At 39.4% G+C, this 23,513-nt stretch overlaps 1 protein-coding gene across 5 annotated transcripts in view; it reads left to right on the top strand.

Moving 5' to 3' along the window:
* The window catches only part of DCLK1 (doublecortin like kinase 1), a 314,118-nt gene that overhangs the window by 12,653 nt on the left and 277,952 nt on the right, over positions 1-23,513 (top strand). For all 5 annotated transcript variants that reach the window (XR_014143709.1, XM_081814825.1, XM_081814824.1 and 2 more), the window contains exon 3: positions 10,491-10,837. Coding sequence is in view for 4 of the 5 variants with exons in the window: in XM_081814825.1 (XP_081670951.1) it covers positions 10,491-10,837 (347 nt within the window). In the remaining variant the exon portion in view is untranslated. The remainder of the gene's footprint in view (positions 1-10,490; positions 10,838-23,513) is intronic.

Genomic DNA, 23,513 nt, shown 5'->3' with positions numbered 1-23,513 from the left:
TCCATTGTATATATATGCACCAAATCTTCTTCATCCATTCATCTGTTGATGGACATCTTGGCTCTTTCCATAGTTTGGCTATTGTGGACATTGCTGCTATAAACATTGGGGTGCACGTATCCCTTCAGATCACTACATTTGTAACTTTGGGGTAAATACCCAGTAGTGCAATTACTGGGTCATAGGGTAGCTCTATTTTCAACTTTTTGAGGAACCTCCATACTGTTTTCCAGAGTGGCTGCACCAGCTTGCATTCCCACCAACAGTGTAGAAGGTTAACCACTCTTTTAAGGCCCATTTCTTCCAAATAATAATAAAACCTTTCTTCTTCACTCCTACCACCTGGATATACTTAACTGATATATCACTTCAGTCCTTAGTCCTTTCAAACTCAGCCTGCATACATGTGACCTCATTCTTTTCCACTACCCAGAATTCATTCCTCTTCTCATATTCTAGATCTTGTTAAATGGTGTCAACATCAGTATTATAGTTTTCAAGTCTCATCACTGTTTTAACAGTATTGCTATTTTTTTACTGCAGGAGCGATACATTCTTATACACTGAGCATTGTAGAAAATTTGAAAGATGCAAAAACATTTAAAAAAATTAAATAATAACTCTTCATATTCCTACCACTTGAGTCTTGTTGTCTCTTCCCAGCACTATTGCAATGGGCTCATAAGCTGAAAATACATATCTTAGTTTCTCTTTTGCAATTTGTTTTCTCCTCTTTATGGAATCTGTATTTGTCCCTGCTTTTCCATTCCAGAGCCTCTCTTAGGTCAGATCCTTTAGGACACACATGTGTCCCAGACGGTAGTCTTTTTTTTTTTTTTAATTTAATTTTATTATGTTATGTTAGTCACCATACCTTACATCATTAGTTTTTGATGTACTGTTCCATGATTCCTTGTTTGCGTATAACACCCAGTATTCCATTCAATACGTGCCCTCCTTAATACCCATCACCTGGCTAACCCATCCCCCCACACCCCTCCCCTCTAAAACCCTCAGTTTGTTTCTCAGAGTCCATAGTCTGTCATGGTTCATCTCCCCCTCTGATTCCCCCCCTTCATTTTTCCCTTCCTACTATCTTCTTCTTTTTTTTTTTTTAAACATATAATGTATTATTTGTTTCAAAGGTACAGGTCTGTGCCATACAGTAGTCTTTAAACCAGTTTTCCTGCCTATAAACCTGGCCACAGACAGACCACTTTGTGCTATACCTTTGCTTCATAAAGGCTCTCCACTTAGATGTAGAATACAGCCCACAGTCTTTAATGGATTTCTCTCAGTGACCCTGCTCCTGCCCCTTCCTTTCTGTCCGTGTCTCCTATTACCCATTGATACACTTAGCAGTGAGTTTGACTGGGCTCTTTTCTTGTGCTCTCCCATCTCCAGGCTTCCCTTCTCTCCTGCAAGGGCGATAGGATGGTGCTCTCCCGAGGGTGTGTAATGTCATGGTTAAGTTATGGCTCTGGAGTCAGACCACCTGCATTTGAGTCCTGGCTCTACTTTTGCTAGCCATGTGACCTTGAGCCGGCTGTCTATCTCTCTGTGCCTCATTGTGCCCTGTGATAAGTGGTGTGTTAATACTTAGCTCATAGGGTTGTGTTGAGGATTACAGGTTAAACAACATGGGTTAGAACAGGATCTGCTACATGGCAGACATTCACATAACTTCTTCTGCCAATGCTGTCTCCATACTCATCCCTCAGCCTGCAGATATGCAAATCTCCCACAATCTAAAAAAATTCTTGCCTGATCTTTCTGACCTCTCAAACCCAGAGGTCTCCTGTGATAAGAAATATCTGTATATGCTGTCTATAGTTGCTCAGCTTCTAGTCATACTTCAACTCCTTGATTAGCATCATGACACTGTAATATACTTATTTATTTTATACCAAAGTCTCTGCCATTGGAGTCCTCACTGCCTAGCATGGTAGTTGTAAGTACTCAATAAATATTATGGGAAGAAAGAGGAAAGAGAATGAATGGATGGAAGAATGGATGAATGAATGAATGAATGAAAGGAAGCCAGCATCACTACCCAACTGAAGTGGCCATTATAGGGCCACATGTGGCCTTTTAGTGGCTAGGCCAGTGATCTCTAAGGAATTCTTATCCTCGATGCTGTCCCTGGAGCAGTGGATGCTCATGTCTGGGTCTCTTCCAGTCACACACTTACCGCCTTTCATTTTCCGTGGCTCCAAGGCATCTGATTTCTCTTCATTCCCTTCAGTGGCTCCTCCATCTCTGGGCACTCTTTAGAGACTGGTGTTGCCCTGGATTTCTTCTTGTCCAGTCGGGCATGGTCTCCCCTGGAGTGTTTTCTTCAGTTCCATCTCTGTAGCTGCCATATGCATCACCCTCCAAACTCCAGGCTTTTATTTCTAACTGCTTGCTGGAAATCTCCAACTAGTTGGCTCCTAGGAACTTTAAATTTGGTATGTGCACAGCCAAATTAATATCTTTCCTTACCATCACATCCAAACCTGGTTCCCTTCTTACTTTACCTATGGTGGTATATGGGAAGTCAACCAAAATGGAAGTTCTAGTGTCATCATTTCATTTTTGTCATTTTGACTCAGATTCCCTTGGTTCCCACATCCAGACTTGCCAATTCTACCATCTAGTCAACTGATTCTATCTGCTAAGTTCTCCTCATTGCACCCACTCCTCTCTGCCCCTAGCGCAGATGTGTGAAGTTCAATTCTCCGTCTCCTCTCTTGGTCTGTTATACCAGCTTTCTCAACTTCTCTCTTCCCACGTCCTACCTTCAGCCCTCCCTTTACATTGAAGCCAGTGTGAGCTTTCTGAAACTTGGGTCTGATCATGCACAAAAACTTTGACCTTGGACCCTACCACAATCTTACTCTAACTTGTTTGTCCATGAAACAATTTTTATTTTTTGAGAAAGACATGGTAATATCTCACAGACTGTCCCCTTACTGTGCAGTGTAGTAGAGAATATTATTATTTTATTTTTATCTGAAATGCTGTCCTCTTTCTTTTCTGCTGTGGAAAATCTTACCCTCACTTCCAAGGTCAGCATGAATTCCATTTCTTCTTTATTGAAGTGGGACGTGGGAAGTGATTTCCTTCTCTCCTGAGTTAGGGTTGCCTGGACAGCTTATTTGGCAATTATCGCTTCCTGCCTTGTGAATTCTTTTCATATACGCATCTTGCTTTCTAAGCTCTTTAGAAGACAAGCTCATGACTTAGGAGTCTTTTAACTCCCCAGAGTGGCAAATTCAGATTTTGTACCTCTTATTGGAAATTTAGGAGTTTGTAGTTAATTTTTAGTTTTCATGGCTACTGCTGTATGTGCTTGTTGCAGTTTTGTTGGTTTTTATTTTATTTTTAAATTGTTTTTTTAAATTGAAAATTTTTAAAATTTTTTTGCAGTTTTGTTATTTGTTATTCTGTTATGTCCTTAGGAGAAATTTTTAGCAATGAGTATATACATTTTCATGGTTCTAAATACAGTTGGCCAGCCATGTTGCTTTCAGAAAGGGTTGTTATCGATTTATAATGGCCATAGGGGTGTTTTCTAATTTCTGTGTATTTTGTCTTTATCCTTTATCATATATTTTGGTACTCTGTATTTTTGTAAATTTTAATAAGCTTTGCCCAGTATAGTAACCCATTGTTCTGTGTAGATCCTCAGTCTGTTTTCCCCTTTTTATTTTAGTTTCTCTACTTTTCAGAACACTTTTAAATTTAAAATTTTGGATCTTTTTTTTTTCTTTATTTTTCTGTTGCATTGAATTTGAGAACTTGACATTTTCCACAGGACTGACATACACATTCAAATTTTATTTTCTGGAAGCTTATTTTTATGTACTCTTATATTATGAAAGACTTCCATGGAAGAATGACCCAAAGAACCTTTGGGGAAACTTTTCTCTTGCCTTTAATAACACTATCAAAATCCTCTTCTTAAAGCAGGGCCTTTTGATAGATTATGAAATGTTGCCATGTTTATTTGAGGTAAGCTCATAAAATATAATATCCAGAAGGCAACTTTATATTTTGTTCTGTAAATAATATCTTCATGTAGCTTTACTCAGTTTATTTTTAGAGGTCTCAATACATATTTGAGTCTTTCCCAGTTTTTACTATAATTCACACTAGTAAATTTTAATTGCTAGAGTTTTTAATGAGAAACTTTATTCTCTGGGAAAATGAAATTTTTATAGGCATCTCTCACCTAAGATACTTTTGAATATGCCACATTTGGAACTTAAAGAAGTCCTAGAGGAGGTAGCAACCAGAGATTAGCTCATTTTCAGACTGAGGTCAAGTGATGTTACATATGACATTTACAAGTCTCACCCTGAGCCAATGAAAAAGCTCCAGCTATTTCCCCTTACTAGGGGAAATACAGCAGACTTCTAGAATTTCCTAATATGGGATCTTGTGGAGGGATACCTTTCTAGCTCATTCACCACAGGCCTGGTTAATCAGGAAGCTGGTACCACATTCCTGGAAGTTTTCAGTAGTGACTTAGATTATTTCTTTTAAGTGGAAGTCCTTTAATTTCATAATGGGAGCTGATGGCCAAGGAGAGTTAACTTTACAGATTTTTAAATAATAAACTTTGTTGGAGAACATTTATTTCCATACTTTGAATAACAGCAATATAATAAATTTACAAATGCATGTGTGATTTTTTGAAAACAAATAAAACATAGAACCTTCAGTATCTCAAAAATAATCTAATATGCTTACACAGAAATCATTCCATTTTTCCAAGATCCCCAAAATACCTAGATCTTTCAGGGAAGAAATTACGATATTCTGTTATTTTAGTAGGCATTGGTCAGATCCAAACATAATATCATGTTTTATTTCCTTACTTTTTTTTCTTTTAACTGTCATTTTCTTTATCTTTATCTTTGCTTAAAAGCAAATGTTAGTTTTTTTGGCTTTTGTAAATGCCACAGCAATCCAGACAGATGCTGCTTCTGCAGCTCTTGCTATTTGTTGGGGTGTCTTGGACACCCAGAATATTAAATTTCAAGTTGAGGATCAGTCTTAACACAAAGATTTTTGGCTTGAATACACTGGAACAAAACCAGCAGTATGATAACCAACCAGCAAGTCATTATGTTTGGTAATTCCCAGCTCTACGTCTAAATAGACTGTTACACCATTTCATTTAAACCATCAATGATCTTTCCGTCTTGCCATCCTTTTTAAGGTTCACCTAGAGTAAATAATCCCAAACTTTCAAAGCAAATTAGGGGTCCTAAAATGCTGGTCACGAATTCTAACCTGTGTGTGGGTTTTCCCCATATATCCCCCAATCAAATCCAAGTTGTCACCGACTTGGATTGGCCAAAAGATAAGAGGTTCCCATGACCCCCTCCTTTGGTTCAATTAATTTGCTAGAGTGGCTCATAGAACTCAGGGGAACATTTTACTTCTGGGATTACCAGTTTATTATAATAGTATATAATTTAGGAAGAGCCAGATTGAAGAGATGCCATCAGGCAAGGACTGTGGAAAGGGCTTGGAGCTTCCATGTTCTCTGAGCTCACCACTCCCATTGAATCTTAATATGTTCACCAACTGGAAGCCCTCTGAACACTGTCCTTTTTTTTTTTTTAATGGATGCTCCATTACATAGGCACAATTGATAAAAAATCACTGGATTCGGGGCACCTTGGTGGCTCAGTCGTTAAGCATCTGCCTTCTGTTCAGGTCATGGTTCCAGGGTCCTGGGATCGAGCCCCACATCGGGCTCCCTCTCGGCGGGAAGCCTGCTTCTCCCTCTCCCACTCCCCCTGCTTGTGTTCCCTCTCTCACTGTCTCTCTCTCTGTCAAATAAATAAATAAAATCTTAAAAAAAAAAAAATCACTGGATTCAACTACTAGAGCCTCCCTCTAAAGTCAGGGAGGTGGACTGAAATCTTCTACCCTCTCATCACACTGATTGTTCCCCTGGCATCCAGCCCCCATCCTCAGGTGCTTGCTGCAGCCTCCTCATTAACATAAACTAAAGTATGGTTGAAAGGGGACTTGTTATGCATATCAAAATATCTTTATTGCTCTAATCACAGGAAATTCCAAGGGTTTTAGCAGCTCTGTGCCAGAAATAGTTTGAAGACCAAGTATATATTTTTTATTATAAATCACAACATCAGACCATTTTGCTCAAATATACTTTGGTTTTGCTAAATTACCTTTTATTTTATTGTTGCAATATAAATTACACCATAAAACTTTGGGACGGCTTAGTGTGTATGAAAAGTTTATTACAGTAACTGCAAGTATTGCTTTATTTTTTTATTTTTCAGTAGCCTTTAATACCCATACCTCTGTCAGGACTTGAATGCAATCTGTTGATGATTCTCTAATCAAGAATATAACATAGGGGCGCCTGGGTGGCTCAGTTGTTAAGCGTCTGCCTTCGGCTCAGGTCATGATCCCAGGGTCCTGGGATTGAGCCCCTCATCGGGCTCCCTGCTTGGCGGGAAGCCTGCTGCTCCCTCTCCCACCCCCTCTGCTTGTGTTCCCTCTCTCACTGTGACTCTCTCTGTCAAATAAATAAATAAAATCTTAAAAAAAAAAAGAATATAACATATCTCTTAAGTCTTGGCCCCATTTAAGGAGAGATTAAACACTGGAGACTCAGCTATTTGACCAAATTAAGACTATGTATTCTTTCCATTCAGAACAATTACATTTGCTAACTTACAGTTGTCGATATTAGCACATTAATTGAAAAGTTATTTTCTAACAAAGTCAGAAACTCAACTTTAAATTGAATTAAGACAAGGCAGTAACTCTAGTGGTGGGAAGAAGTTCAGAATTTTTGTTAAAAGAAAAGTTTTCAGGGGCGCCTGGGTGGCTCAGTGGGTTAAGAGGCTGCCTTCAGCTCAGGTCATGATCCCAGGGTCCTGGGATGGAGCCCTGCATTGGGCTCTCTGTTCAGTGGGGAGCCTGTTTCTCCCTCTGCCTCTGCCTGCCACTTCCCCTGCTTGTGCTCTCTCTCTCTGTCAAATAAATAAATAAAATCTTTAGAAAGTAAATAAATAAAAGTTTTCAGAATGTAGGATCAAATAAGCCTTTAATGTAAATATATTTGCACAATTTAATAGAAACTTTTTTAGCATAAGGAAACCCATCTTGCCTTACTGAATTCCTGAATAGTGTAGTAGATTCGAAACGGCATCAGTGAGTGGTGTGTGATCTTGGGTTTGGTGGCCAGCTCTGTCCTCTCCTCAAAGTGCTGTCACTTTCCTTGTAGCACAAGATGGCTCTTTATTGGAGTCTCACACCCTTCCCCCAAGATTCCTTTGCGGTCTTTGAATCTGGTGAACCAGGCAGAGGAACCACTAAGTGAGCACAGATTTAACTAAGTTTCTTCCCACTCTTGTTGCTTGAACCGAATCAGCATTACCTTCTCAAAGTTGTCATGCTTCAAAATTTTTTCAGTGTTCTTTAAGAAGACGTAAAAAAAGGCGTTTAGTTTCTTGTTTAACAAACCCACTCCACATTGTTAATGTGAGTACCTTAAAATTCCTCACTTTCCTAATTATATACTTTTTAAAGTTAAAAAGGTTTTTTGTTGTTGTTGGAGTGTAAACCACTCACTTTGTTTTTATTTTAATTATTAGCTTAGGATATAAACTTACAAATAATCAGACAAGTGCCTATCTCCAATTAACACAGAATTCTGACAGACGGGTTTTGCCTGCTCTATTTTGGGCTGTGTGTGCCTTGTTGAGGACCATTTGGGGCATCCTCATATTGAGATGGACCCAAAGTGACGTCTACTGGTAACTAGTTAGAAACAATTAACGCCTTATAATGTACGACCGGCTCACTGATTTCTAGTGATTTTCTTTTTTAATATTCCTTTCAGGCTGACTGCACAATCAGGGTAATGCAGCCTTAGAGGGGGTTTTTCACTTGTGTAGCAGTTTTGTATTTGAGATCACTCTGACCTCTGTTATCTAGTCTGTTCTTCACAAAGAACTGGGTGAGCTGAGTCACCACTGGAATAGGCTTCATCTGATGGATGGATAAACTACCACTGAGAAGACTAAGGGACTTGCCCAAGGTCACATGCTTGGAGAGGCCAGAGCTCAGACTTCCATTTCTCTTCCAACCAGAGCATTCGCACAGTCTCTCCACAAAGCCTCAGAAGCACCGCTGTGGTGGGGATCCCCATGCATATGTTTTTGATATCTACATACATCTTAAGAAAAGCATAGTTGGGACCAGTAATAATCTGTTAGGTGAATAAAAAAAGGGTTTGCTAAATTTACTATTTGTACAACTTCTAGTGAGACATGGTGTATAAACACACACTAGAGTATATTCTAAAAGCACTTACAGAGTAAATGTTTGATAACATGTATAGCTGTGCTTTTCTATTTTTGAAACACTGGTTCAATTATTTTTATGTGGATACAGTGGCCTTAGATGCTTGCACTATTAATTTAAAAATAGGACAAGGATTTAGATAAAAGTAAATGGGCTGTGTAGGATTAGTCCTAGGTCACTTCACCTACAATTATGAAAGCTTTTTAGCATTTTAACTATTCCCTGTTACAAAGACTAACACAAAAAAAGCCATTATAAAATCTTTAACTTCAAAATGCATTGACCTAACTTTATGAAATATATATATATATGGGATCATTCGATTTATGATTTATCATCACTTGGTACATGTGTTACTTTCTTTTTTGTGTGAGCCACATCTACTTGTGGTCTGAGTTTTTTCATTAAATGATTCTGTGTTAAGGAGTCATTTTTAATAAAATCTAATTTAATTGATTAATTTCTTTTCCTTTTTTTCTTAACCCCAGCTTTACTGGGTTATAACTGACAAAATTGTAAGATATTTAAAGCATACCTCATGATGATTTGATATATGTATATATTGTGAAAGATTCCCTCCATCGTTAATTAACACATTCTTTAACTCATGTATTTATCTTTTTTCACTTAAGTTCTACTCTCAGCAAATTTCAGTTATATCACAGTATATAGTCACCATGTTACTCATTAGATCCTCGGACCTTATTCATCTTACGTAATTACATTGATTTTAGAGTCAGTTTCTGAAGCTACAGTTTCTAAGTTAACCATTCTCAAAATCTTTTATCTGAAAACAAATATGAATTGGCTTACTAGTGTATGTGGATCCCTGTGCTTGGCCCCGTGTAGATGGGAGGAAAGGCAGCGTGGTTGTTACAGGACCCGGGTCCTTGGACCCAGCAACGGTAGAAACGAGGCTGGACCCAGTATTTAAAAGCACAGGCCAGGCTTTATTGGGGCAACAGCTGCAGCTGAAGGTGTCAGACTGACTCCCGGAACAACAGCCAGGGAGAGTTTTAAAGGAGCCCAGGCAGGAAAGGAGCCCTGTTTAAGCGTGTAGGGCGGGAAATACGGGAATTGGGCGCGCAGGCGCAGTTGACAGACATGCGGCTCCAAACATCCTGTTTCCTTTGCGTGTTAAGTCTCCACCTCGGGGTGTGATTTTTAGCATTGCAGTGAGGGAAAGGTAACTGTTGGCCTCACCATGGTCCATCTGAGGGGCCCTGACTTAGCGATTAAAACTCCAGCTGGTCTGGGTGGTTTGGGTGGCCAGAGCCTTCCTCCAGGAAGTCATTATTGCTTGAGGGGTAGTTCTGGTTTCCTTCAGGGGATGCTATGCCCCTTGGGGCTTTTGCCTGATTAAGAGATAAGCTGGAAAAACGAGCTTCAGGAAAACTGTGGGACAGAGGTTGGTGGGTCCAAGCAGGTGATCAGCAAAGGTCAGGTCTTGGGGTCTAGCTGGTGACAGTTATTTTGCTTGCTTTTGGAATTTTACTTGACTTTACAAAATGTTCAGCACACACTCCCATCAAAGTTATAAATTACATGGTTGTGGGTTTTTTTTTTTTTTTTTGAGTATAGCTGACACACAATGTTACATTACTGTCAGGTGTACAACACAGTGATTCAACTCCTCTGTACCTTTGTTACGCTGTGCTCAGCACAACTGTAGCTATCGGCTGTCACCATACAGTGAAGTCCTGAACTGTTATAAGAAGCTGTTTTCTGATCCAATTTAGGTTTTCAAATTATGTTATTATTTACATTATTACTAAATGTAAGTACCTCTGATTTTGAAGTTTTCTGCAAATATAAGTACCCCCAAATCCCAAAGAATACTTTCTTTTTTGAATTAAATTTTATTCCTGAGGTCGACTCAGTATCAGTATTTTTGACAGAAAAAAGCAGTCAGAAAACAAAGAAAGGGAAGAATGATCATTTTCCCTCTCTAGGATATCAATCTGTTGTTGACAGAGCCAGATTAGAAGTAAAAAAAATCTTTCTTTTCATTAAATGTAATCATGCTTCCATTGTTTAAGAAGTCACACCTTGCTCTCACTTCTGGTAGAAAAGGAAAAATCAAAGACTAGGGAAAAGGAAATGAGCTTACCTCAGTGTAAATTTAAATGTATTTCTCTCTTCCTTAGGAGAGAGCTATGTGTGTGGCTCAATAGAGCCCTTCAAGAAGCTGGAGTACACCAAGAACGTGAACCCCAACTGGTCCGTGAATGTCAAGACCACCTCGGCTTCCCGGGCGGTGTCCTCACTGGCCACTGCCAAAGGGAGCCCTTCGGAGGTGCGGGAGAATAAGGATTTCATTCGGCCCAAGCTGGTCACCATCATCCGAAGTGGGGTGAAGCCACGGAAGGCTGTCAGGATTCTGCTGAACAAGAAAACCGCCCATTCCTTTGAGCAGGTTCTCACTGATATAACTGATGCCATCAAGCTGGACTCGGGAGTGGTGAAGCGCCTATATACCCTGGATGGGAAACAGGTAGGAGAGGTGTTGTGGTATGACTTTGACTTTATAGGAAAGAACCAGGGAGTTGGGGGATCTATGTGGCATCGGGGTGGGTGGGGTGGAGGAGGGAATGTGAAACACGCATTTTGCTGAAGTTGAGGGAGTTGGGTCATGTGGCCAACAAATACGTAGCTGTTGGCCTCAAACCAGACCAAAGGTAGAGGTAGACAGGGTTAACCATAGGAATAAAGGAAAATACCTGTCTCGGAAGCTTAAATGATTACTCACAGATTTCTGTATTTTCAGTTATTAACTGCTTAACATTAAAGTGCTTTTTTGCCATCTGTTTTCAATTTTTTATGTGGTAATGTCTTATAGCCTTAAGCATGACTGAGATGTAAACTCTGACCATTAGAGAAAAATCTGATTTCCTTTCTTTGGCCTAAATAATACTTTATGTCTCAGTAATGTTCACTAGTGAGATTTATTTAAATTTTATAGATTTTTAAGTACATATCAAAGGGATGAAATATTTCCATCTGAATGGCTTTAAGAGGCATAGTTCTAGAATATTATACAACTTGTATTGAAAACATAATTTCAGAATTAACAGTGAAGAGGGGGGTGTTTTTTAGCTATGGAATGGACATTGGTTGACTTGGATGAAAGGACATTAAATGTGAGTTGCTCAGGTGAACTTAAAGGGAAGTTTGTGTGGACTTTTGTAAAGGTTGGACAGAACCCTGATAGTGAGCTGAATATATATATATCACTGATATATACTGATATATGTACAGTGCAATTTGCTGGTCATTCAGAGTTTATGTGTCTTTTTATTTAAGATGATAATTTTTAGCGTACAATCCTTGCTTGAAATTTAGTTTTTAATGTGCATCTGTCCACATAGTTTTTAAAAATTATTTTGAGGGATAATTTGTATGTAGAGTGCATATTAAAAATCAAAACTAGATTCATAAATTAAAAGGTTAATCTTTAAAAAAATTAATAGTTTATTAAATAGAAGACAAGTTCTTGAAGGCTAACACACATTCAAATTTTATGAATTAGAATAGATGCAATTACTGGAAAGAGTGTTAGTCATGAAAGAATTCCTCCCCTAGGGATCCATTCAAATGCTCTAAATTACAAAATTCATTAGGAAAGAAGGAATATCTGCCAGTTGTTCATTTATATTCACCAATCTTCTGCTTGTCTCATAAAACTTGTCTCCTCTAAGTGTCATGTGGAGAAGAATTCTGAGGGATGAAATTCTCAATCTTCTAGATCTAAGAGGGTGTAGCCTGAATGTCACTGATCAGAAGTCCATTGCTAGCTTGCGAATTATAGCAACATAAGATGGCAGGGCTCACATTTAAACATTTGAGCCCTTCGGTGGCTCCTTTTGTAATAAGTCACTCAACCATCTTGTAGTTCTGCATTTTTGTATATTGGATTTTCTCAAGGTGACAGCTTACCTATTTTCACAAAAAGTAAAATTTACAACAATGAATACAAATTGATATATATCTTCCTCCCCCCCTCACTTCAGAATTTTGGGGGTTCCAAATTGCTACACACTGAATCTAAAAATGAGCTTTAGTTATGTTAGCTAAATTCTGCCATCAACTCATCATTTGTTATTCCAAGAATGAATTCCTAGATTAGGTACTATGATGTTCTCAATAGTTTTCTTCTTTTTAGGAATTTAATGTTTGTATTTTGTAATAGCTGTTTTTGCTGTTGTTTACATGTAAATAATACAATGTAATGGAAAATAATCCAAGGTTTATTGTCAAAAGACCACAATTCAAGTCTTGGTTTGGCCAGATTATTTATGTTTTTAGCAAATCACTTCACTGAGCCTCGTACTCATCAGTAAAACATAGATAAAATGATCACTTCTATTTCATAGAGTGCTTGTGGGGACAACTATAATAATACACGTGAAAGCAATTTTGAACTATAATAATGATCACAGCTTTATTTGCATTATTCTAAATGTCTTGCATGTATTAACATGTTTAATCCTCATAACAGCTCGATTACTATCTCTGTTTAACAGAGGAACAGAGGAGAATGCTAAGGCACAGAACTTGTTAAAAAAACAAAACATGTCCAAGACCACACAGATATAAATGGCAGAGTTGGGATTTGAACCTGTCTCTCTCCAGAGCTCATTGCTCTTAACCACTGTACCACAGAAGATTATATTAAAACACTAAAGGGATGTACATATACTGAGAAAGAATTTTCAAGTGAGTTATTTGTCCAGGGAATATCATCTGAAAGTTTTCTGCCTTGTATTGTTTTCCTGCAGTCATTCTGCTGATGGTTTTATTCAGCTTTGTGTGTGTGTGTGTGTGTGTGTGTGTGTGTGTGTGTGTGTGTGTAGCATTCGATTTGCGGTTGTGGCATTTCCTCTGTTGTGGCATGTTCTCTTCATAGTGGTGAAAAGCTGCAGAGGCATTGGAAGACAGAGTGGAAGGAATATAAAGACTTTTTGCTTGGGTTCCCAGTAGGAACAAAGATGCTTCCTCATGGACCCCAGGGAGTCTTTAGAAGCATTTCTGCTCATAAGAGAAATCTGCCCCCATGAGAGGTTTGTTAGAGTAGAGTGCTTTGACAGCCTTGGCAGAGACCAAGGCTTGATAAGCCTCTGAGAATGAACCACTTTCCTCCAAGCCTTCCTGCGGCACGATGCTCTGCCAGGTGGACTGGCAGTCCATGCTGCCACCATTTTACCCTGCCCACTGTGGCATCGGGGTCCATGTGCTGTCAACAGGACATTATCCTTGAGATCACTCGTCTCACCTCTTTGTTTGTTTGTTTTGATCGTGTAACAACTCTTGTAACAACTCCAAAAATCCAATGCTCAGTAAAGATTTTAAAGGTAATTTTTTTTTTTTCTATTGAGGAAATAGAATTGCTTAAAAAATTAATAGGTTGAGTGCGTTGAGTAAATGAGTAGAGAGCAAGTGACACATAAGGCAGGGATGGCTTTTCACATTGCCTTCAGGCAGCTTGTGGATGTATCCCTGGGCTGGACTGGTGACTCCGGGCTTTTTGACAACAGAACAGTGACAAATGAACCGTGAGCACGTGCCTGCTGTTACATGGGCAGCCAAGGGATGGCGCTGGAGGGTGGAGGCCACATGCCCTTCTCACGTGTTCCTCCTACCACTGGGCCTCCTTGCTCAGTTGCCTTTGGGTGTGCTTTAAGCCCTAACCAAGAGTTCATTATACAGTGCTTTCATTGTTGTTGTTGAGGTTTTTAGGCCCAGATAAGGAAATCAACATATTGGATCCTGCACCAAGTAGAAAACATTTTGTAGGAAGCTGCAGTTTCCCCAGATGACTGTTGAGGTTCCTAAGCAGCCTACTGGTGAGCAGACCCTTTCTAACCGTTTCAACTCCGTTCTTTAGTTAGGGGCATTGAAGCTTCAGTAAAAGGTTGCTGCAGCTTTGCCTCCTCCTCACACCTTTCAGGGGGCCTCTGCTCACCGTGTGATCAGGCACTTTCACCAGCAAGGCTGGGAGGTCAAGGAAATGCTTGCCTTGTCTTCATTTCAGTGATGCATTATTTATCTGGGCCTCGATTAAGGGCCCTCAAAGAAGGAAAGAAGGCATTTTCTAGCTGAAGCTTATAATCACGTTCCTTTTCTCCATATCCGAAGGGAGCTTTTGCAGGCTGAGGATCTTTTCCTCTTGCCCTAGTCCAGGCACTGGATGTTGGGATTTTTCTGTGGGTTATTCACTCACCCTGCCAAGCAGCCACTCCCAGAGGTCGTTTAGCGTATGACTATTTTTTAAGTGATTGAAATAAACCCAAAAGGTACAAGATGTGCTACAAAAGATACACTCGTATATCTCCTGACTCCTTTTTTGGAACAACTAATCTGGCTGTCTTGAGCTGTTAAATCTTCTAATTCTGTGATTACTGAATCCTTGCTTAGAAATACAAACAACCGCAAATCTTAGAATAGCTAGTGCCTAAGCAGGCAATTTATACTATAAAAATCACAGATAAGGCACTTCCCAATGACCTCCCCTTCCCCACTGAAATAGAGCAACGACAAGCTCAATTGCTCTTTAAGTAGAAAAGGTATGCACATCCCCATGGTATCTATTCGTCAGTATTGTAGATCCATACAACATAGCGGCATTCATTAGTAGCAGAGGAGAAACTCACTCAAAGAGGTTATATTTTTATCTTGCAGACATGTCACGTAGATCATGCATTTTGTAAAATCCACCACTGCTAGCGTGCTAGAATGAGCAAACGGCTTATTGTCTTCCTAATACAGGACACACTAGGAGTCACTGAGCTAAAGTAAAGGTACTCATAAACTGATTTAGACCCGTAAACCGTGAGAACAGACATCATAACTGCTGCCTTCCTCTGTTTGGGTGGCTATAACAAAATACCACAGATTGGGTGGCTTATATACAACAAAAATTTATTTCTCACAGTTCTGGAGGCTGAAGTCCAATATTGGTGTGCCAGCAGACCTGGTCTGGTGAGAACCCACCTCCTGGTTCAGAAAAAATGCCTTTTGCAGTGTCTTCACATGGCAGGAGGGGCTAAGGTGCCCTTGGGCCTCTTTTATAAGGGTACTAATCCCATACCTGAGAGCTTCGCCCATATGTCCTAATCACCTCCCAGAGGCCCCACGTCTTAACGCCATCCCCTTAGGGGTTAGATCTCATTATATGGATTCTGGGGGGACACAGACATTCAGACTATAGTGCTGTGTAAAGGAAATCCCAGTAGCTGTCAGTAAGTTCATCAGTCTTCTCGGTATCTTTTGATCACTGAATCCCCTTGTCTATTATAAACACAAAGCTCGAAAGATGCTTGTAAATGAATCATAATAATTGCAGCCATTTATTTTAGGTAATTGGTATATAAGCTTATTGGAATTCAGGAAATGGTAATCTGATTGATAGGAATCTATCGATCAGATATCACAAGATGGTCTTTGATTTTTTCCTTTTGGCTTTTTTTTTTTTTAAAGATTGTTTATTTGAGTGAGAGAGAGAGAGCGCTTGTGTGCATGTGAGGGAGTTGGGGGAGGGACAGAAGGAGAGGGAGAGAAGCGCAAGCAGACTCCCTGCTGAGTGCAGAGCCCAATGTGGGGCTTGATCCCACGACCTGAGATCATGACCTGATCCAAAACCAAGAGTCGGCTGCTTAACCGACTGAGCCATCCAGGCGCCCCTCGTCTTTTGGTTTTTAACACCTATTTCTAATCTGAAGTAAGAACGATTTGGTTCAACCTTGAGTTTAGAGACCTTAGAACGTTTCTTCCCCTCACACCTTAGAACCAAGTGGTACATGTAGCTACTGCCTTTACCTTGGCTATTAGCAATTAATGAGCATAGAAAATGTGGAAGTCGGACGTTTTCAAGTGGAAAGGAAGGAATTTAGGATGTGTCAGGATTTGGTTGGACTAGAAAATGAGATTTTCTGTCGCTGTTGGTAATAGTGGCTTTTTCCCTTTTTTTTTTTTTTTTAAATAAAACTTCTGTGACAGCTCTAATTAACTTCTTCAAGCATATTTAAAGCCTTCGTTCCTGGTCGACAGATTTTTTTTTACTATATGATTTGATATATTATCTATGTTGTGAAAGTGAATGTAACACCTTTTAGTTTTGTTTGCAATTGATATAAAACACAGTTGATACAAATAATTTAGCTTACATTGTAAAATGTCAAATTAAAATTTCCTGCAAAATCTCAGAGCACATGTTAAGCCATCCTCATGATTTGTTAGAGCTCTGAATTGATGGGAAGTCTTAGCTGTTTTCAAAGAAAAAGGAGCTTAAGAGTAATCATGATATTTCACTTAGAGAATTAAAGTGTCTGGGATAGAATGGGCTATTTTAGGTTACATACTTTATGTTGATATTCAGGATTTATAAGCTACACCTGTCCTTACATAGATATTAATTCCCCCAAATAGAGAAGAGTTAAGTCCTTTTGTTCCAGTCTGAGCAACTCTGATAATGTAATTAATTATGTATCCCTGTGGTGGTATATATTTTAAGGCTTAGTCTCAGCAAAAGTCAGTTTTCTGTAAATTGAATACTGATTTGCTATAACATGAATTCTGAGTTCCTCTGTGTCCCACTCTAGGACTGGAGATGTGTTCCCTGAGCCCTCTCTCTAATATGCTGAGGGTGCTTTGGGCACTTTGACAGGACCCTGGGCTTGGGGTCATCTCCTAATGGTGACTTCTGCCTTGCAAAGGCCGAGAGCCCTGATTTGGCCCCTGAGTCTCCTGTACCCTGAGGGAGCATGCTGGAATGCTATAAAGAACTTGGACCTTAGAGTCAGCTGGGCCTGCGCTCAGATTTCTGTCTGAGAAATCTCCCTTGATCTGAAAAATTAACTTAGTTCCCCACTTAATTGATTATTTAAGTTCAGAAATTCTGTATATCAAATCTACTTATAATGAGGGAATTTGCTTTGGTATGCTGTAATTTAAACATGGGTACGTGAAGTAGCATAATATAGAGGATGAATACTCGTTTTTATTATTATTATTATTATTTTTTAAAGATTTTATTTATTTATTTGACAGAGAGAGACACAGAGAGAGAGGGAACACAAGCAGGGGGAGTGGGAGAGGGAGAAGCAGGATCCCCATGGAGCAGGGAGCCTGATGCAGGGCTTGATCGCAGGACCTTGGGATCATGACCTGAGCCAAAGGCAGACACTTAACGACTGAGCCACCCAGGCGCCCAAGAACACCAGTTTTTATAAACTAGTTTCAAACACCTAGTTGTCTGTCCTTTACCCCTAGACACAGTGGAATCTATTCTTCCATTGGAGAGAATTTTTTTTTTTTTTAAAGATTTTATTTATTAATTTGACAAAGAGAGACACAGCGAGAGAGGGAACACAAGCAGGGGGAGTGGGAGAGGGAGAAGCAGGCTTCCCACGGAGCGGGGAGCCCGATGCGGGGCTCAATCCCAGGAGCCCGGGATCATGACCCGAGCCGAACCATTGGAGAGAATTAAGTCTATGATACTCGGTTGTCTCATCTGTACAATGAGAATAGTAACAATACGGCTTTATTAATTGTCATGAGGATTAAATGAACCAGTCCACATGACAAAACTCAGCACTGTGGTGTAGGAACTGAATTATCAGTATTTATTATACCTGAAAAGCTCAGGGTAAATTGTTTTTGAAAAATAAATCATATTTTATGTGCTGAGGGAATGAACTATTTAAAATGATCTTTTGGGGCACCTGGATGGCTCCGTCGGTTAAACATCCAGCTCTTGATCTCAGGTCAGGTCTTGATCTCAGAGTCATGAGTTCGGGCCCATGTTGGGCTCCACGCTGGACGTGGAGTCTACTTAAAAAAAAAAAAAAAGATAAAATTATCTTTTAATAATGATTAATCATATCTACCTTTGTAAATGTGGTTTTTCACATGAAAATACTTCGTAGTGCAGTGAGAACAGCATGGAATTTGAGATAAAATGCTTATAAGATCAAATTCTGACTTTTTACTCTTTAGCTGTGTGGCCTTTTGCAAGTCAATAACATTCTCTGAATTTCAGTTTCCTCTTTAAAATGATAATATATACCTCATAATATTGGTGGGATAATTAATTAAGAAAATACGTAGGGGCTCCTGGGTAGCTCAGTTGGTTAAGCGTTCATCTCTTGATTTCAGCTCAGGTCATGATCTCAGGGTCATGTGATGGAGCCCTGCATTGGGCCCCGTGCTCAGCAGGGAGTCTGCTGGAGATTCTCTCCCTCTCCCTCTGCCTCTTCCCCTCCTTACCCAAATAAATAAACCTTTAAAAAGAAAATATGTATATAAAGGCCCTGGCTTGACCTATGGTAGTTCCTCTATAAATATTAGTCCTTCTCCCTTCTGCTTTCCTAGTCCAGGCTTTCTTAAAAGTATAGGACATTTATAGTTGCATAAGTTTGTCAGTGTAGATTTGATCATCTTGCATTGTTTCCATTTCCTGTACTATAACTAAAACTACTACTGACTCTATTTTTATCATTCCATTAATTGTCATTCAGTTGTGAATGTAATTTAGTTGTTATTCCTTAAGGGTATCTTATTGGTGACCCATTATACCAATGTAGTGATATTAACATTATTATTACTATCACTGATTGAACACCAGTATGCCTGGTGCTCTGAGCTAGTTGCTATATGAATATTTATCTCATTGAATCATCACCACAGCTCTGCAGAAAGCAAGAACCTTCTCATTTGTCAAGATTCAGTTCAAAGGTGGCCTCGTCTACAAAACATTTCTTGACTTGCCCATGTAGAACTGACAGCTCCCTCTCCTTGGGAGAGGGCTCCATTCCTGTCCATTGTAGATAGTCCTGCAATTCTTGATTATGCTGGCCTGTTGATGGTCATCGTGCCATGCCTCCCCCTTTAGAATTTAGAGGATGAGGCTAAGGAAGGTGTCTTCTTGGCCTCTGAATCTCAAGGGCCTAACGTGGTAAATGCTTGTTCAGTAAATGACTAAATGGATGATTGACCAGTTGGCCATGCACTACGCATTTGGGGGTTCTGTGAAGTACAGGTCATGGCCATTGAGGAACTCCATGGTTACCGCAGACTGTGGTCGTGTGTAGCTGTCAGCCACGATGGTGCTCTCTGTAGTGAACCACAGCTTGTAAGGTGCTCATCGTGGTGCTTGTTTTCTAGCTCAGGCTCCTGCTTCATTAAAGACGCTAGGATAATTAAAAAAAAATTCATCTGCCAATTTTAGAGCATTTCCTCTATTGAAAGAACTTTTATTCCGTGGGAAAACAATATTCTGTTAGAACATTTTCACTGCCTGAGCCAGGAGAATTGCTCTAAATCTTCCTGACATTGCCTCAGCCATCCACTGAATAAAGAGAAGAGCTAATCAATATGTCGTATGGATTTAAAAATCGGGCCAATAAGAGATTTGCATGAATCGCATCTGGCCCAATTATTGCAGAGATGCAGACCTACAGTGTTCAAGGGTGTTTGTGGTGGTCGAGGACAATATGTTACAGCAGATTTTTCTGATTAGTTTAAATCCTTGAAACTAAGTTATATGAAAGAAGGCAGTTTCAGAAATTAAATGGAACTTAAAATATCTAATTTTAAATCTGAACTATGTTGTAAACAACATGCCATAGAAACAAAGGGACAGATGGGAGATTTATGTTTTAATTGGCTTTTTCTATTATAGGATTAATATAGATCATAGTAAAGAATATTAAAGTAAGTGAGAAAATATTAAGATAAAATGACTCAGTCTCATTGATGAGGTGGCACTCATTAATATATTAGCTTTATTTCCTTTGTTTTAAAAAAAAATTCTGATCCTACTCTGTATATAATTTGGTCTCTTGCTTGTAATTTCACGTGATATTATGCACATTCATGTAGGGAAATGTCTTGAAATTAATAAGCCATTTCCTCTCTAACTTTGTTATTGCCCAGTGTAAGATCCTTGGAAGGCAAGTTGTCTAATATGCTTTCCCCTTTAGTAACTCATCTGCAGAACTTCTATCTGTGTTCTGACTTATGGCTGAGAATAATAGTGTTCTAAAGTCAGACTGAAAAGTGAACACAGAATAGTGACTCTTGAGATGTTGTTCAATATAATCAGTTAGTGGAGGTTAAAAGTATCTCAGAATTCATCCACACGGTCTAGAACCATCTTGGAAAAAAACTATAGACATTTTCCAAAACCTGCCTGATGAAATAAGTCTGGTAGTTTTCCATGAATACCAGATAACTTAGGCTTATAAGGGCAATGGGAGGACAATAACCATGATCCTTTATGAGTCTTTCCTGAAGGAGAAAACACAAGGTAATTTTCTTTCCATGCCAAATCATTTCTGCTTTGTGTTATAACCATTTGTGCAGTTGTGTAAGACAGGAACAGCCTAGGGAAAGAAGACAATGCTTTATTGACTTCTGTATTCTTGGCTACCCTTGTGAGATGCTTAATATTTATTAAATGACATTTCTTTTTTTGTTGTTTTTATTTAAATCCCAGTTAGTTAACACATAGTGTAATATTAGTTTCAGGTGTAGTATAGTGATTCAACACTTCTGTACAACACCTGGTGCTCATCACAGAGAGTGCACTCCTTCATCGCCATCACCTAGTTCACCCATTTCCCCCCTCCCCCGCTCCACCCATCTCCCCTCTGGTAGCTGTGTTTGTTCTCTATAGTTAAGAATCTGTTTCTTGGTTTGCCTCCCTCCCTTCCTCCCTCCCTCTCTCTCTTTCTTTCTTTCGTTTCTTTCTTTCTCCCTTGGCTTGTTTGTTCTTGATTTTAACTTGTGGCTCAGAGTCTGATATGTATGTAGTATTACAGAACTTTAGGGCCTGGACTGCCCTGACAAGAGATTGTTCTGCTCTTTCTTTTTCTCTACTTGGAAGACCAGAAACTAAACTTACCTTGGCAGGTAGTGAGATAAAATCAATATTTTATTTTTAGAAAATCCTGTAGGAAGAAGATAACTCAAGGTAAGCATTATCTTTTTTTTTTTTTAAAAAAAGGTAGACATTGAATGTATTTTCAAAATAATAGCATGGGAACTGGTGTCCGCTTTCAGAGTAATGAGTATGAGAGCTGGTAACTAGCTACATACCAGAAACAAGTTGTAAAAAGTCCTGCTATCTGCTCAGGTAAACGCTTCAGCCATATTCTTAAAAGCCTTGCTACCAAGAGTGGCCTGAGGACAGTGGCAGTAATGCCACCAGAGAGTCTGTAGAAATGCAGACTCTCAGGCCCCAACCTCGATTTACCGAAGCAGAATGTGCATTTTTAACGAGATCTTCAGGGGATCCATATTTTCTTTAAAGATGAGGAAGCAGTGCTTAGGCAACCAAGCAGTACTAATGGAACATTAATCCAAAGACCTAAGGATGGTAAATCCAGGCTGTTACTTGGTAGATGGAATGACATTAATTTGAGCTTATTTAGCAGTTTTATTTGCATACTGTGAACATCAATGTTAACATCAACTAGCAAGATATGACCGCCACCCACAATGGTTTGGAAAGCACCATTCCATTAGTATGAAATGTGTGCCCACTGCAGTCCAGCCTCAATGGGCTGCTGGTGTGTGGGGGATGGATAACTTCCTCTATGGAGAATAAATGAAAGTTAAGAGATTCAGGGAAGGCTGAGCAATTACTGTGGAAATGCTGATCCTGATGAGATATTAATGCACATGGTTGCCACAGAGTCCATGTGCATGCTGTTAGAAGTTATCTTTATGCTCCCCTCAATAGGCTGCACAGATTTAATATTTTCCTCATGGTTTTTCTGAGTATCTTCCATGGGGATGATTGGAAGTCATTAAAACTCTTCCTGAGAGTTGATTTTAGATCTCCCACCTGTTGTCAGGCAGAATCTCTATGCATGGGAAAATTCTCAACATGGAAGATGTCCAGAAGAACATGGGGAAATTTTTAATATGCACTGGGAATAGAGGGGTAACTTTTGAAAATAATTTCTGGCTAGCATGCCTAGGGATTTAATGGCCAAGAGTCTTCTGTATGACAGATGCTGCTGCCTAGAACAACAATAGATGGGGTAAACTGGTGCGAAGTAATCACCTAGCAATCAAAATTGTAGTGGTTTTCTTATAATGCAGCCTGGGAGGTTAAGAGACGGAGGTGATGTACCCTACTTAATTCAGCTGTCGGCTGGCAATGAGTGCAAACCACTTAGGCAGATATGGCTTTGCAAACAGCCACACAATGCTCAGTGACCCCATCAACAAGGACTTCTTTGAATGGGAAGGTCAACTCTATCTCTGGGGTTATGGCTCCAAATTGGGGGAAAAAATAAGCTCTAGAAATAAATGGAGTCTCTATACAGAACCAATAGAAAGTTGATTTTTGCCATTGGCTGATGCAGTGGCTCTGGGAAAAGTAAAATTACATATTTCTCAAGACTTTTCTGGAATTGATGTGCTGTGAAAGGGATAGCATGGGCATGTTGGCCATTTTGTCTTTTAGTAACATCATTATTTTCTTCTATAGCAAAAATTCCTTTTCTCTTTTATCTACCTTTCATGACAAATTGGTAGATTAGGCCACCCTGTATTTAAAAAATACATCTCTTTAGGGGTGTCTGGGGTGCTCAGTCAGTTGAGTGTCTGACTCTTGATTTTGGCTCAGGTTATGGTCTCAGGGTTGTGAGATCGAGCCTCATGTCGGGCTCATGCTCAGCATGGAGTTGGCTTGAGATTCTCTCTTTTCCGCTCCTTCTGCCCCTCCCTCTGCTTGTGCCTCCCTCTCTCTAAATAAAATCTTTAAAAAAAATGAAAAATACATCTCTTATTAAATTCTTGTTGCAATTGGCTACAAGTTATTAACCTTATAGGAAAAGAGAAGATCTCATGGCATATACTGATGCCTCTGTGATACTCTCAGGTGGAGGAAATCTAATCTCATACATTATTTTATTGTGTAGTGCCCATTGTTAATAGTGGTCAAAGAAGTGAAGACCTGTGGCAAAGTGTGTTAGGTGAACAGATTATTGACAGAGTAATCTTTGATGTTGCAAAATTGGACCAAGAGTTTCACATGGGTTCTGTTGAGATAGTCATGCTTTAATGTTTTATTTTAAGTGCCTTCTAATATTAAGAATGTGCATGTTCTTGTAGATTGGTGAGATCAGTAGACATCTGTTGAGCATGGGCTCTGTGCCAGG

Source organism: Leptonychotes weddellii, chromosome 3 (assembly GCF_054177405.1).
Source record: "Leptonychotes weddellii isolate Sample4059 chromosome 3, ASM5417740v2, whole genome shotgun sequence".
NCBI lineage: Eukaryota > Metazoa > Chordata > Mammalia > Carnivora > Phocidae > Leptonychotes > Leptonychotes weddellii.
The sequence above is the reverse complement of the archived record's forward strand: the minus strand, read 5'-3'. Positions and strand labels throughout refer to the sequence as shown.